The sequence below is a fragment of the Coturnix japonica genome, chromosome 9, assembly GCF_054131305.1.
Source record: "Coturnix japonica strain WE chromosome 9, WE-NBRP24, whole genome shotgun sequence".
Taxonomy (NCBI): domain Eukaryota; kingdom Metazoa; phylum Chordata; class Aves; order Galliformes; family Phasianidae; genus Coturnix; species Coturnix japonica.
The window spans coordinates 5,929,454-5,946,237 of NC_140671.1; the positions used below are offsets into that span (position 1 = coordinate 5,929,454).

General features: G+C 44.5%; 1 protein-coding gene across 1 annotated transcript; it reads right to left on the reverse strand.

Moving 5' to 3' along the window:
- Window positions 1–593: 593 nt before the first annotated feature.
- FOXN4 (forkhead box N4) lies at window positions 594–15,100 on the reverse strand. Its single transcript, XM_015878439.3, has 10 exons — window positions 14,916–15,100; window positions 14,642–14,727; window positions 5,770–5,933; window positions 4,793–4,908; window positions 4,599–4,709; window positions 4,345–4,472; window positions 3,841–3,937; window positions 3,555–3,762; window positions 2,221–2,604; window positions 594–1,620 (listed from the first exon to the last, which is right to left on the reverse strand). Exons 2-10 carry the CDS (start codon window positions 14,722–14,724, stop codon window positions 1,370–1,372), a joined length of 1,542 nt encoding a protein of 513 aa, XP_015733925.2. The 5' UTR covers window positions 14,725–14,727; window positions 14,916–15,100; the 3' UTR covers window positions 594–1,369.
- Window positions 15,101–16,784: the final 1,684 nt, after the last annotated feature.

The following is a 16,784-nucleotide window of genomic DNA, read 5'->3' on the forward strand; positions in this document are numbered from 1 at the left end:
TTGTTTATTTTGCAAAAAAAATGAAGACAGCGTAGACACAGCAAATGATCAGTAATCACATTCATGATAAGCAATAAATTATGACTTGGACCATCGTGGCCTTTAGAAGAGGCTGGCATGGATGCAGAGGTATCAGTGGACTAAATGCTAAATTTCAATGTAGTTTTCAGTGTTTTTTCTTTAGCTGTTGGATGTTTCATACAGTTTCTTTTTTACCAAGCATAAAAGTGGGAGTATGTCAATCTAAAGGTCTAAATTAGAACCAGTTTTACTTGGGCTAATCAGAATGGGCAGGTGGTTCTGAACTGGTACAGTTACAATATTTGGTCTCTGAAATTAAGAGGGGAAAAAAACCCACCAACAATGAGTTTCACAGTATCAAAAGTGCTTGTTTAACAGAAGTATGGTGTAATAAACAGTGATTAAAGTCTGGTCTTTGAAGGTGAATAACTTAGTGGGTGTAAAACAGGTTTACTGCAGCATTTCAAACAACGTGAACAGTGCTCAGTTTACATAATTTCTCTTCATAAGAATAAATATAAATAAATTTACACGCAGTAATACTGCCTAGCACAGAAAAGCACAACGTGTGGTACTATAAAAAAAGGGAAATCTAATCATTTTATTAAACGAGTCCTAAAAATAGGCATAATTCCTAAAAACTTCTAGCCAGTGATCAGCTTCATCATTCAGTAGCACCAGGTCCTTCAAGGGGAAGGGCTTTGTTTTTAAGCCATGGATACAGCAGTTGTCTGCTATGGATTTCTCATTAATAATCTGTTTTGTTCCTTTTTTCCCCCTTAGCTTGTAACAATAAGTTAATAACAGTCATGTCAGACAAGTGGTAGAGGTGCAAATGCCTCCAGAACCTGCGTGTGATCTTTGTTCAAGGCAACAGTCATTTGGCAACGCGAGACGAAAGACAAATGTGGTCCGAGATCAACCCCTATGGACATGAACTCAGTGCTGATCCAACCATTGAGTTGCGTTGGTCTCTGTGTGTGTGACAACAGAACAACATCAACAAGTGAGTCCAGATTATAACATCAAGAAAATGCCTTCTCCTTAACTGGATTAATTTTCAGCTCAGCTCCATTAAGTTCCTACTGACTGATGCCTTCCAAGTCATTAAGAGCTCACCAGCCCTGCAACACAGCCATCCAACCTCTGTCCTGGCATGGATAAAGGTAGAGTAGAACTCCATGGGTACCGGTTTTGAATTATTTTGGCATCGCGTGCTGTGTCCCAGTAAACAGCCAACACCTTCCAAGTGTCTGCAGGAGGAGCTGTTTTATTGCTTTCAGGTTGGATTTGAAGGGCTGGGAGAAACTGGCCCCCTGAATTCAAGGTCCGTGGAATGGTGCAGCATTCAGAGCAGAGCGATGGGTTTGTTGCCTTGAGGGTTCATGTACTGAGCTGCTGCTACGTTGTCCACGGGTGTGTAAGTGGTATAAAGGCCTGTGACCTGAAAGTCTGACAGGGAGTGATCGCTGCCACTGGAGATGGGGGTGAGGCCAGGAGTGCCCAGGTCACAGTCCGAGAGGTGCAGGGGTGAGTTGCTGAAGGCACCCAGGGTGTCAAGGCTGAAGCTGTCATCTTTCATTTCCTCCCATATGTTACCTTTAAAAGATTAAATTCCAGTCACAGCAACACATCCAACCTTATTCAGGCACTGCGGGTTGGGGGGGGAATCAGTCCTTAACTAAAGGGTTTTAGGTGCTGCTTAGAAACAGCACAGTTTGCAGATCCAGAGTGCAAAGGCAGCAAGTGACTGATCCCCCACAGCCCTCTGGGCTCCAGCAATCCAGTCCTTCCTGGATAGCTGCTATCATGTGCTGACCAGAAAGAAACACATGGATCACGCTAAGGATCTCCATAAGCCAAAGATTTACAAATGGGAGAAACCAAGGCATAAGTAGAGCTATGGTTTCGGAGGGATGGAGAGGTGTGGTGTCCCAGACCTTTAGGTGGACACGTCTATTTCTACTGCAGTGCCTGAACTTGAACCATGAAGGTAGCTTGCTTTCCTACCTAGTACAGGGTAGAAATGCAATGAGGAAGGCTGGGGAAGACAAGCTGCACAGGCCAGCACCCAGCACAAGATTTCATCTCAATTAATTCCATCCCAGTGAGTCCTGCTGAAGCCCTTGGATATATATTCAGCAACGACACAATCGTACAAATCCTGCCCTCCACTCCCCCAGCTTCCTTCTCCTATACCTTGCAATGCAAAATCCATAATGCTTGGGTCCAGAGTATCCACCTCTGTGTTCATGTCTGTGGTCATGTTCAGGAAGTCGGGAGGGGCACGGCCCATGGGGTGGTGGGGCAGAGGGCTGTGGCTGATGTCAGGCAGAGTGTGGAGAGGAGGTGTCTGTGCAGGTGCTGGGGAGTCCGGTGCGATGCGAGCCTGGGTCTGGATCTGGTGATGCAGAGGGACAGACTGCAGCGAGAGTGTCATGATGGGTTGGGGCTGCAGCTGGGAGATGGAGATTCGGCCTTGGGCTGTTGCCATGTGGTTCAGGTTAGGGATCTCAGGTTCTGCCTGTTTACTGGAGCGCCTGCAGTTCTCAGGTCTGTCAGTAATCAGCTTGTCCAGCTCCTCTGCGCATGCAATGCCCGTTCCCAAGGAAGAAAAGAGGAAGTTTAACCCATTTGTTCAAGTAGGTTCCTATCAAAGCATTTCATTCATTTCACTTGTGAGCACAGCTTTGCACTTCTGTAATAAAACCTAGAAGGCAAGCAGCACCTGTGACTGTGTGAGGAGCAGCACGGAAGGCAAGCTCTGACAGTGCAACCTGGCTGCTCAAAGAGCAAAAAAGCACCATCTACTTCCCTGTGCCCAACCCATACCCTAGGGGTTACTATGGAAGTTGACTAACACAGCTAAAAGGAAATAGTGGTCACATGAAGTTTGCACAGCGTGGGCAGCATCATTGGAAGGTCTCCTGCAGGCAGCAACACTTTGAATTCTGTTTGTTTCCAGGTAAGATTCACACGAGAGCCTCCTGGCAGTTTCAGTGGCACCATTGTTTTTAAGTAAAGGATAATGTTATTTATCAGATTGTGTATTAGAGAACTGACAGCAAAACTGCGTTGATTTTGCCAACGCTGAGCTGCTGAAAGCTTCAAAAACAAGCATGTGCTTATGTAGGTAACAATGAGAGTCTTAATAAGGAGTTTTGCAGAGCAATGAGCCAAAAAAAAGCCAATGTTAAGAACTGCCACTATAAATGCTTACATTGGAGGCAGGGTAACTCTTCATTAGGCTTTGGATGTGCTAGATAAGTTAGTTAGCATGCAGGTGATGATAATCATCTAGAATGTGGGGACCGGTTTATGCTGAGGGTTTCCATCTCTGCAGCAGTAGTGACCCAATTCAGTGCAGTGCTTGGATACCATTTTGGCTGTGCAAGTTTAAGGCAGAGGTTGCTGGAAGGCCCAAGAGCTCTGTGCAAAGCCAGCTCTGTTCTGCAAAACTTATAGTTTGTTTTTTAATTCATGTATTCCTGGCCAAACAGACATTTTAAACACAATAATAATATAAGCCCTACCTGGGTTAGCCATGCTTCTGTGAATGGCAGCTAAGTCCTTCCGCTTCCACTTCTGCATCTCCTCTTCCATTTTGTCAATCTTGGCAGGATTGAGAGCCCACAGGCATCCCTTGCGAGAGGTGCCGCTCATCTTGTTCTCCACCTTCTCAAAGCACTTATTCAGGGACAGGTTATGACGCACGGAGTTTTTCCAGCCATCGGGGGCTGTCTGAAAGACACAGGAAGATGTCAGAGAAATACACTGAGAGCAAAGTAAGTGATGTTCTACTCCCAGCCGTACACATACCTTGAAGTAGGGAAAGTGCTCCTTCATGAAGCTGTAGATCTCACTCACGGGGAGACTGCCTGTCTTGCTGTTCTTCAGTGCCATTGCAATTAAGCAACTAGAGGACAGAGAAACATTTAACAACGGGTTGCATATGCAGCAGGTTGCATACATCAGGTTGTCTTCTGGTCTAGCGATCTCAGCTCCATCTCTGTTCCGATATGAACACCTGGCTGAGCACGGGATTCCCCCTATATCTATAGTCAGTGAGTTTTCAAGTGCTCAGATGACACTCTCTGATCCTGCAGATTTTACTTCCCTGTGCTGTTTTTCTACCTTTATGCTGATGACCAGGAACAGTTTGCTTGTGCTTGTTCATTCCTGCTACCCCCCCAGAGGCAGTTTCCACATAACTCTTGGGTGGGTGAATGGATTTGTGTTCCCTTCAAAAGGAATCGAATGTTCTTGCGCTGTCACACCTATAGTAAAGTCATCCCAAAGCAGGCTCTGCTGGTATCTACTCACCTGTATGAATAGATGGGCTTGGGGTAATGCTTTGGATGCAGTTCTTGGGCAGAGTGAGGAGCCAGGCGTGGCTGAGGATAATGTGGCTGGGTGCCATACGATGTGTTGTAGATCGCTGCTGGGTTACACTGTATGGAAAGGAAAAGAAGACTGTCCATGACTGTATGTAGGCTTAGGGCTTTTTCTTTAGAAAGAGTTTTAGAGATGATCTTAGAAGACACTCCGAGACATGGACCACAAGTAAATAACAGTACCTGTTGTGTACTCTGGGCTATGGCAAACACTTGCTGTGGATGAGGAGGGAAGAGCTGCTGCTGTGTCTGTAAACTAGGAGAGGGCTGGCCACCTACAGAGTACTGGCTTATCTGCAGGGACACAGACAACAGATGTGTCAGTCTTCAGATTACCAACATCTTTTCCTAAGAAGTGTTGCAAGGGTTGCTCTTACGTTTGTTCCATGTGATGAAATAGAATTCAGTCCCAGGACTCCCTGTGGCAGGCTGGCCTGGACATGAATCATTGCTCCAGGTGATCCTGTGGAGTGAATATTGCTTGCCACGGGACCTGTTTTGAAAAAGCAAATGTAAGAAAAGTGGAAGTATGCTTCAGAAAGGAGAGCTGATGGTTATTGGTAATAGATGAACACAGCTAAGTGTGGAGTGGATAATCACAACCTCTCTTTGGCTTTCCATCCCAAAAGAACTCTGAACCTTTCACAGATTGCAAAGATGACTTCAGATGCTTCTAAAACTTGTTACATAGAGACTGGAAAATAACAGCTGTTTAACAGTCCTCAGCGCTGGTACGGACACAGTATCTTACAAAAGGAAAAACAACTCCAATCCAGAAACAAAACACAAATTCAGAGCTCTCTATACTCCAGACGGATTTCTGCTCTAAAACAAGCAAGATGATACACTGAGCTTGCTCTGCAGAATGCCTTGGGGAACAAGTGTGTTTGCCTGAAGGATGTTCACAAAGAAAAGAAAGGCGTTCAATGAACAGATGCTGCAAGTCTGCATGAAGCAAACAGGTATGGGGTAAATAAGATACTCTTAGTTTTATCAGTGTTGAAACAAACAAGAAAGATTAATTACCTAATTTCCAAGCTGTTGAAAACCTCTGAAATACAAGTATTAAATACCTAGGCCCAGTTTCACACATGGCATTGGCAACTACAATGGGCAGAGCAGTCTGCTGGATCCTAAGGTTGCTGCTGTGACTGCTAGGACTCTGCCTCTTAAGTGAAAGAAATAGATCAGTGATATCAGAAGACGATGGGCTCCAGGTCTTCTGTCAGGAAGTGAAAAGTAATGTACCTAAAACAAACCTACTACTAGGAAAGCTGGAGCGTGTGGAGGGAAGTGAAAGGGGCAGTAGGCTGTGTCATTTAAATAGCAGTTATTTACCATTCTAACAGTTTACCTGTCTGTTGTAGCATTGCATTCTGGGCACCAAGGCCAAAATCCATTCTTCCACTGGCCATCTGTTGTAACCGAGGAACATCAACAGATGTCAGCCACGACAAGGACTGCAAGTCACTGGGGAGGTCATCTTCGCTCAGCTGGGAGGGGTCAGAAGCTAAGAGCCTGCAGAAACAGCACGAGAGGTTAGAAAAGAGTGGAGATGCTGCAAAACTGACCCTGGTAAGAAAGGGAGATGTCTGGGTTGCTTGCACTCATGAGGTCAGCAGGGAAACATATCAGGCTGGAATTCTGCTTGCAGAGTTCAGATGTGACCTTTTGTTTCACAGCTGGCCAGTTACTGACATCCTTTGCTTTTGAATCATGTGTTCCTTTGTACAATTGGAAATGTTTTAGTTAAGAAAACATTTTGTGCAGTATTTGTAGAGGAAGAAGGCATGGGAACCTGGAAGAGAAACTGCCCAGAAACAAAACCTAAACTGATCTGTCATTTTCACTTTTGTCAGAGATCGGTAATTGTATGGCCTTAAAGTAGAAGAAATCTGTCAGGACTTTTAACCTGATGAATTCACATTAACATTAAAAGGCAGTGAGCAGCTGGCCTGGAAAAGTTTCTGTGTCCAGATCCTCCCCAGCCTGCTGCTGGCTTTAACACCTGGGGAGAGCTTTTCCCAGCCCTTGTACATCCCATTGGTGGGTGCATAAGCGAAATTTCACAGAATGAACCATTGATCTTTTCCATTCAGAGATAGGAAGTTACTGATACTTAACAAGGAGCCACGGAGTTTAGAAACAGTTCTCTCCCATACATGTATTAAAGCCAGCTGTGTGGCACTATTGCGTGCTTATTGCTAGATAACGATGCAGGAGTCTTAAAGAAATCTGGTCTCTTGCTAAAAAACACCTTTCATGTTCCATATGATTCCATGGCAGCTCAAAAGAACAAGCCAGAACTCCAGAGCCTGGCAGCCCTGCTGCATTCAGCTCCTCTATTTGTGACTCCCTGAAACAAACAGCAAAAGTGCCTGAAATTGTTATCTGGGAAATCCTTAAAGCAGAATGTAATTTGTTTGTTTGTAAAAAGGCTTTGAGATGGAGGAGGGAAAAGAAAAAGCCACGAGCAGGAGCCAAAAGCTAAAATCCCGGCCAGAAACATCTTCACATCTCTCCCCCAGCCTACCCTGTTTTCTTTCTTGTACTGTAGTTAAAGTGCAATAATTAGCATTGCCATGGTTACCACTGTTCAGTTATTTTGTAAGGCCTGGGACTTAAATACAGAAAAAAGGCTATCAGGTGACCACTCTCCTGGCCCAGAGATTGGCTGGATTGGAAGAAAACAAGAGCATTAAATGATTTGAAAACTGGGCAGGCTCATGTCGTTTGCAACAGTTGGGCCCATTCATTGTAAGCCGATAACCCATTGTGGAGCAAACGACTGTTGCCCAGTGGCACGTGGCCTTAATTGTTTTTGGGATTCTTGCTTAATTGTTTTTTTTTCCCCCACTCCTCCTTTTTTACCAACTCCACATTAATCTGGCTGAATGACAGCCGACACACAACACACATACACATGCCATCTGGCACCCCGGTCCCTGCCAGTCCTCCCAGACAAGTCAGCTCCCTCAACAAACAGTGGGGTCAGATGGGCGGTGAGGGTCAGCACCCACCGCACACGCCTCCTGTCAGCCCATGAATCCTCCACATGCCCTCTGCATCTCTGAGCATCTCCCTGCAGTGGGACTGGGGTTGTGCAGCAGCCTTCCCTGGGTGCCTTTTAGGGGAGAAAATGTCCCTGTTTATCCTAGTGGAGGATAAGCTCACATAGAGCTTCCCAGATGTGCATAGGACTGGTGATCTGCTCTGGAAGACTGGGTGCTATCCAAGTGTGTAGACATGCAGATCCCTCATAGGACAGTTTGAGTTGGAAGGGAGCCCCAAAGGCTGTCTGGCCTGCAGTGCAGTGCATAGGGACACCCACAGCTCCATCAGTGCTCACAGCCCCATCCCCTGACTGTGGGTGTCTGCAGGGATGGAGCACCACCATCTCTATGGTCAACCCATGCCAGCGCCTCACTGCCTTTACTGCAAAATGCTGATCTAATTCACTCTGGAAAGAGAGTAATACAGTAATACCTAGCATTGTATCGTCATAGGGTTCAACCTTTCTGACCTGCAAAAGCTCCTGTGGCCAGGCCAACTCCTAATGCATAAATACACACTGTAATACCATGTGCTTAGATTCCACTCCCCTCCACCATCCTTTCTGTCTCACATTTCAGGGTAAACTTCAGGAGTCAAAGATCCTCCCTGTAGATGGGTGTTCACAGCCCCTGGCACAATGGGGCACTGTAGTAAAAGCAGCCATTTCCTTTCAATGCATGTAAATGAGATAAATAGTGATACGCTATAATTAATGCACGCTGCTGAAAATGTCCCCAGCTGCACATTCCCCAGGGCAGCCTGGTACGTAAGCTGAACTCCTACACCCTATGCAGGAAGGTTCCAATTGCACCAAAGATGTTACAAACATAATATTATCTTTTAAAGGTGTGGTGGAATGATGCAATTCCATTTTTATCCTTCTCCTTTCAACCCTCTGCAGGAAAAAAAAGCTGTGTCTGTGTGTTTTTACCCTAGAAAGGTAAGTGCATTAGTAAGAACCCACGTGATGTAGAAGATTTATGCCCCAGCTCTATGTGTATCTTGTTTGAAAAGCACCCAGGGATCTACAGTATGTGATATAGAAGTGCTCAGTATAACGTTAGTCTTTGCTATCTGCTCTGTTGTACGTTGCCCAGAATATTCATCCACTTGAGATAAGTTCCAACAGAGCTTGGCCACTGGCCGAGCTGCATGAGGTTTACTTGAATCTGGATGGATAACATGGAAAGGAATCCCCTTATGCTGAGCTTATAGACCTTCCTGCCAGCAGTCACTGGGGAACTGGACTCTTGCATTGGTTGTACGTATGACCAAGAACACTTGAGTCTGTTAGCAGAGCACTGACACAGATAGGAGACACAGGAGCCTGGAATGGCAGAACTGAATTTGGATCTACATTTGTAAATCTAACCTCACCATCTTCCCCCACAATGAGCTGGATCTACTGAGCTGAATCTAATGCAGTTCATTGCTGCAGGAACTGCTGTCAGGGTGATCAGGCCACTTCTACACCTGCAAACTCTGGTGCATGAGGAACTTGACAGTGGAGAACACAGCATCCATCTCTTCTATGGTGTTATAGAACAGCCTTCCAAACTCCTCTGCTGAGGCTAAAGAAAAGCCTGGCAATGACAAGTATGCCTTAAAATATTTTCTCTCTAGGTAGTTTAGCCAATAACCGAGAGTTCCAGTTTATAATGCTGTATGTAAAGTGACATATTTCTGTAAGTATTGTGTCTTCAGAGGACTCTAAAAGATGCAAAGCACTCAAACTGGTTGATGTTGCAGGGTGAGTCTGGTGCAAAGGGATTAGAGCGTGGCAGCAACTCAGCATTGCCACTGTTCTAAACAAACCCAGACCAAAACACTGTGGCTGTATTTGACATATTCAACTTCAACCATAGTGTTCTAATGTCTCTCAATGGAAAACTTTCATTCTCCCTGCCAGCAGTGACACTGGAGCATAAGTAATGCAGCTTCAAGCAGAGGCAGTCAGCAGTGATAGATTCTTAATTAGCTGCTTGCAATGGTTCATCCAGAGAGCGATGATTGAACAAGAAGAATCCTACAAAAACTTTCTCTTGAAGTGGTTCTGAGAAGCTGTTTTCTTTTGTCTGGGGTTACGTAATGGCCTCAGAACAAGCGCGGCGCTTTCTGATACGTAAAGCAACACAAGGAAAACAGTAATGTTTTGTTCTCCATGGTGAGAATTATTCTGTTTTACTGAGTCAACCTGTCTCCTTTTGTTCTTCACTCTGACTGTTCTGCTCTTCCCATCTTCCCCCTTCCCTGCACTGTTTTCCACCCTCCACAGCCATCAGTCCCTTTTCTCCTTGCTCCTGTGCCAGGTGCTTTCACTGGTGCTTTTGGTCTGCAATTCCACTCTGCCTTTTGAAACCACTCTTTCCCTCTACTCCCAAGTGCCCAGCCTGCCTTTCTCTTCCCTGTCTTCAGGTTTTTAGTCATTTCTGGCCTTGCTGAAAAGAAGAAATTAGGCAGCTGTCCAGGAATAACCAGAACATCCCACCTCAACTACAGCTCAGGAAACTTTGGGTAAGGTAAACCAAAGCAAGTGAGGAAAAAGCAAATAATTACCCTGACAGGTGTTGGTCTTCTCCTTTTCATAACACCATGGCTCAGAAGAGAAGATAATTCTCCAAAAACCTTCTGCAAAGATATTTCTGCTCTAAAAGAACCAGTTATAGATGTGCTGTAGGAGACTTTTATACATCTCAGCTCGGAGTTTCACAACACCCCGTTACCTCATTTTGGTATGGGATGAAGGGAAACTGAATTACAAGTGACCTACATGATTTGCTTAAGCCCAACAGGAAGTGAGCAGCAGTGTCAGCACTGAATACAGAGCTCACTCCTTGCTCTGCTTCACCCACGCAATCACTCTTTCTTCCTGTAGGTTAAGATTTCCCAGATGCAGCCTGTACCTTCATCTACAGAATGCTTTGTTGGAAAAAGAAGAGCTGTGACTAACATCAAAATAAGTTTCTTCTTAATGCAAAAATGTGTTGAAGTATCTGGTGCTACGTGAATGTTTTGTGTGAAAGTCAGTATTGTTGCCTACCGGGGAAGCTATTTTTTCCTTTAACATTGCTTCAACTGCTATTTATTAGCATTGTACTGATTTACTTGCCTTGGATCCTGTGCAGATAGTTAATCCAGTGTAAAAGGGACATGAAATATGCTGTGATTTGCACTGTTGTGAGAACTTTCTCCCTTGCAGGAGTTGTGCTGTGCTTTCTGCAAAGGCGAGATGTGTTCAATGGGCAAAACAAGAGCGGTGAGCCCTGAGCACGTGAGGTTTCTCCCAAGAATGCTGAAAAAAATAATGAAAGTTTTTTGCTTCCTTGTCTTGAGCTGAAGGTCAAGCACCTTTTATGAGGTAACATAGGAGCTCAGTTCTGGTTTCACTGGAAACAGAATAGCCTCAGAATCTTGCTAGGTGCTGCCCTGCTACCAAGCAGCCCTCCCCAGCTCTGCAAGACAATTTGAGAAGCAAGGGCCACTATTTCTTTTTTTATTAATACTGATTAGCACATTTCAGGAACTGCATAGGAAACAGTTGAGCTAATCCACTTAAATCAATCCACTGCGGCCTGAGTTTGACTGATTCCTAGGAGGTTTCTCACATTTTTTTGAAAGAATGAAGCAAGTCCTGTGATGAAATTCCTCCGACACATCGAGTCATTATCTCACTCCCTGTCAGACACACATGGTGTCAAGGGAATGGACACTGACATTTTCTTCAGGAACAATTACGGTGTTGTTAGTTATGCATTTGTAACCTTTTGTCTGCAGAAATTTACTTCATGCAAACCCCCAGCCTCCATCTATCCACAGGATTGACTGTGGAAAACACCCAACTGTAGCTTGCTCCAAAACCAGCTATGAGACTTCCACTTAGGAGAGCCAAAATGTCCCCAGTGCCATAAAAGATAAAGGCTGTCCACCATTTTTGCCACTGTAAAGCAGTCGTGTCTAGAACACAGGGATGTAGTGGTTATGTGTTGGTTGTCCATGAGGACTGTGGACATGACAATCCAAGGCTTATGGGATTTGCTGCCAGGATTAAGTAGTCACTGAATCAATGGTTAGAGAAAGTAAAACCATAACTGTTCAGGACATGAACTAAAGGTCAGCTTAACCAAAAAAACCCCCATGCTTTTAAAGCATAGTTTGATGCCAAACATCAAACCATGACAACTGTGCTTGTAGAAATTCAAGGATACAGGAAAAAAACAGAATTAGACTATCTGATCAGCTCAATATTGACCACTGTATTGAAGGATCAAAGAGATGATTAAAATGGGAAGAAGATGAATACAGTCTACTAACATACTGAATACTTTATACTCAAGTCCAAGCCTACCTTCGCCAAGTCAAAAGTAAACTACTGTAAATCTGTTCTTTTCCTTTCATCTGCCTCACTGGGGCTTTCAAATCCTAAAGGTTTCCATGTTAAATCCAATTCTGCACTTGTATGCATTGCAATAGATCTTTTACTTCTCTCGCACCAGTTATTAATGTTCAGCGAAACTAAACTCCAAGAAAACGGATTGTAAATGTCAGTATTCCTTATATTACTTCTATTCAATATTGCTTGAAGCTTTCACAGGGCAAATAATTCAAGGGCCAGCTCCAAGCCTACTGAAGATTATGGGAGCTCTCCATTGGTTTAGAAGTCTTTGAGTGGGCTCCTATAGCTTACATAGCTTTGTGCTGAAACAACACAGGAGCACCACTGCAAGGTAAGCACGTACTCTGATTCAACATCAAAATATTTACACTGCAACACAATATTCAGTTATTCTTTATAATTAGCCAAGCGTTGAAGTCTCAATAGTTTAAAAATCCCAGTGTTATGATTCTCTGCCTTTATCCCCTGAAATGTAAAATGAGATTATCAGCAATACTTGTCACTGCAATGAAATACTGAAGGTAGCAGTGTTTTCCTTGGGAAAGTGATAGAGTCACTTTTTGGCTAATACAAAGCTTTACTTTGCATTGGTAGCCTGGCAGTGACAGCCCCAGAGAAGTGCTGGCTCTAATCATTCCCAGACAATATGATGTTTTATACCTCACAGAAGAGATGGTTGCCCAAGATAATTTTATCAAGGTGCCAACAGTCCAGGTCTTTGCACAGCAGCTTAATCCTCCTAACTACTCTACATCAGATTTGCTGCAGATGCTTTAGATGCAGAGAATTCTGATGTCTGCTAAAATTTATCATTTTTTCCTCTTATTTCTTTTTCTTTTTTTTTAATTTAAAAATCAGTCATTTCAGGATCTATACATACATGCATGAAAACTGATAGGTATGTACTGCTTTGATCCCCAGCTCACTTGCACACACACACACACACACACACACTCTCTCCCCCTTTTCAGTATTTTCTGCTGTAGCCTCCCAGGAAAGCCTGCTCTCCTCTAAGTCCAATTGCCCGATTGAAAGATTCCAAGTGAGACAGAAGAGTATTCTCAGCCCAGACCCAGCCTCCCACTCACTAATTGGAGGCCATTCCCCATTTTGCGGAGCCTTGATGCTCCCCCATGGAGCACTCAGGACTGTGGGTTCCAGTCTTGGACTGTGGTGACAGCAGGAGAGTAAACAGAGCTGATAGAATTTGACAGGTCTATTCTTTTCTTAAAATCATTCAGTCTAAAAGATTTTCTTTTACATAATCCAAAGTGTTTTCTCATGAAGTAGGACAAATACTGCTCTGCATTTATGGTGCAGTTCAGATTTTATGCATTTTTATCAGAATTCGCCACTATTAAACGAGGTCAAATAATTCATTTTAAAGCTGCATTAAAGAAATCACAAACGGGTTAAAAACTTCAGAAAACTCCGATCTTCGAGTTCAAAATGTTTAACGGAGATTAAAAGTAGTTTTTAAAAGGAGCTGACTTCCCAATAAAGGAGAAACTCTTACAGTTCCTTTATTGGTGCTAAAATAAATTCTGTTCATCTCAAGGAGGAAAAAAAAAGGTTTTTTTAATGAGTTAAAGAATAATTCTCCCCATAATAATGGTCTTTGTTAAGGTGGTGTGCTCTTCAGGGTACTGATACAGACTTAAACGTAAGTACCCAACAACCTCTCTCATACACACCCCTCATTAAATACCGAATATTTCTTTGTAAATATTTACATAGCCAACAAAACGTCTGGAGCAAAGAATGCTTTAATAAACAGCAAAACAGAGTTTCACAACCCTTCTTCCGCAGCGGCTGCGGAGGGTATAACAAATCACTTGTTGAGCTGCGAGGGGCTGTAGCGCAGTGTTTGCATTTTGAATAGAGAGAGGCTGATAGAAGAATACCTGCGGCTGAGCGCTGTTACCCACAGAAATGTGTGAAAACACCCTCAGGCTGGGAGGGAGAAGAGTATCTCTCACTCCTCATTTGAAAACAGCAACAAAAAGTAGGAAAAGGAGATTTTTTTGTGTGAGAGCCAGATCGTGTCGTTATGGTTTTCTTGGCGCTTGGCATCATGTGACAAGATGTAACCTAACTTAACCCAGCGCACTGTAATTCATGCAGAACTATCCCATGACTTCTAACAATGGTTTTGCATGATGAAAGATGTGTATTGGTATAGACAAACTGTCAGAGGCTGTTGGCAAAACCAGATTTGCTCTCACTAATATTAGTAGAGATAATACTTGATAGATAGATAGATAGATAGATAGATAGATAGATAGATAGATAGATAGATAGATATAGATATAACTAGTGCTTTGGAGGACTATGTATGTACTTGCTTGTCTTAATGAAAAATTTATCTGGTGCTTCAAGATTTAGTCTTTGCACAATAATGCAAAATGTGACCTGAAAGGAAAGCTTTAGGTAATCATGAATTAACAATAATTGATGTATATGTTGTCCAGCAACACTCATACATAAGACAGAGGGTGGGAGGTCAGCCCGTGGCTTGAAAGGTGCATTTAAGCAATATGGCTTAGGATCTAAATGCTTTAAACAGGAATCAATCTAAGTAAGCAATGAGTTATAACTGGGCACCGCTTTGTTCAGCTCAAGGTGAGCAAGAAAAGAGGAGCAAAAGAAATGACACAGCTGACTTTTTAGAACAGGATTTCCATCCTTTTGCATAAGGAAATGGTGAGAACCGTTTGTATGCCATCAGTCAGCAGGTTTTGGTGGTGCTGTGTGGTTTCTCCACCATAAAGCCCCTCACCTGTACTCCTGGGCAGCGTGCTGGCTGTGCCCTGAGCTCCGGATGAGTCCTGACATCATGGATGGCAGATCGCTCTCTATCATCTCCTTTAGCAAAAAGAAAACAAAACAAAATTAAAAATTAAACTAAGAAAAAATAGGGGGGGGGGGGGGGAGGGGGATATCAAAAGGAAAACATTTATAGGCACGCATGCAGTAGCTATCCAGCACTTCAGCAAGGGGAAGGGACGAACAAAAATCCAAGCCCCAAACCCACACCCCCTTCTCCCACCAACCTGGCGGCCCTCAGGGCCCGGCGTTGCTTCTCCCCCCTTCAGTGGGACGGCTCGGTGCTCGTCGGGCTGTTGGGAGGTTGGGAGCTGGGCCGTGCGGGGCCGGAGCTCCCGTCGGTGCTGCGGCAGGGCCGTCCTACTGCCCGCAGTTTAAATTTCCCTCTCAGGAGCTGTCCAGCCTGGAGCATGCGCGGCCAGGGGGGGGGTCAGGGCCGGGGCAGGGCCGGGTTTCCTTACAGCCCCCCTTCAATCACACCTCCCCTTATCCCCCTCCTCACTGAGGGAGAGGATCGTGACGAAAAAAAAAAAAAAAAAGAAAAAAAAAAAAAATGAAGCACCAATGAAGCACCAGATGAACTTCTCGCAACTTTCCAGAGGGTTAAAAAAAAAAAAAAAAAATAGAATAAAATAAAAAAGGAGGAGGGAGAAGAGAGGAGGGGGGGGAAAGAGGAGGAGGAAGGGGGGTGAGGGTGGGGGGGTATTCAAACGTACGGCGGGCTTGTTTGTGTGTGTGGAAAGGAGAATGAAATCTCTAAGGGCAGCACAGCCCTTTGCCGGGCTCGCCCCGCCCGATGCCGTCCCGCTTTTCCCCGCCGCTCGACCCGCCGTAGCCGCCAACCCCCGAACGAGCCCGGGAAGCCGCCCGGGAGATGCCCGCTGAGGCGCGAGGGAGCCCCGCGAGGAGGCGCCGTGAGGCCGCCGCTGTGAGGTAACATGGGCCGCTGCCTCAGCGCCCTCAGTGCAACCACAGCCTTCCTTCATCCCATCTCCACTCTAAGCCGTTTCTCCTTGTCCTGAAGCAGCTGAACCTTGAAGAGGGTCGTTCCCAGAATCTCTATCTCTTTTAGTTTGAAGCCGTTTCTCCTTATCCTGGAGCAGCTGAATCTTGAAGAGGGTCGGTCCCAGAAAACATTGTATTGGGTTTATCAGCATCAAGGCCTGTCCCAGGAACATCCAGAGAGCTAAAAAGCAGCAGTGCTGCTGGAGCTTAAGGTGCTAATTTATAGACCCCTGCAGCGTTTGAGGCACGGACTCAGATGTGAACAATCCAAATCGTTTATTACAAGTTCTCACATCCCTTCTATACCTTCACAAGTTGTTTTCTAACTTTCCCATCCGCCCTTACAACTTTCCCATCCACCTTTACATGGATGTAAAGCATTCTACAAAACACTTTTCAACTGTCCATGCAGGCACATATCCAATATCAGAGCTGTGAGACTCTTCTTCTCCTTGCAGAGGTGTCCTTGGTTCTCATGCTGTTTATAACAGCTTTTCTTGTATTCCCACAGCCCCCATGCCATTTTTGTTGCCACTTAGAGACTTTAATGCATTCCTGTAGCCTAATGTTTGTAGGAGGGGGTAAAAGTAAAACATGACGTTTCTTTTAGAGCTTCTGAGTCCTGTAGCCTAATGTTTGTAGGAGGGGGTAAAGTTAAAACATGACGTTTCTTTTAGAGCTTCTGAGTATTTATCCCTGAGTCGCTGTGTTGAACTTTCTGCTTGGCTGCTTTCCTTGTGGCAACACACCTGATGGATGGATTTGTTTCCCTCATGCAGGTGATTTGCACACCTCTTCCACGCGCCAGATTATGACAGGTATGGAGCAGAAGGGTGGTTGATGGCCATCTTAATCGCTAGGGGAGCTTAAAGTGAAATGTGAAGGGATAAAGGGCATAGTGCTGCAAACACTTTGTACTTTGCAAGTTGTGACAAGAAAGGTTCTGGTTGAGTGTTACGAAGGAAGTTTTCACACCTGACCTCTAAAATAACACAGTGGTCAACAGTTAAATTCTTTCCTTCTCTGGTCTGTAGCAAACAGATAGTGAAAGAAAACTACAAAGAGAAGGAATTCACTTTGTAAAGGCATTG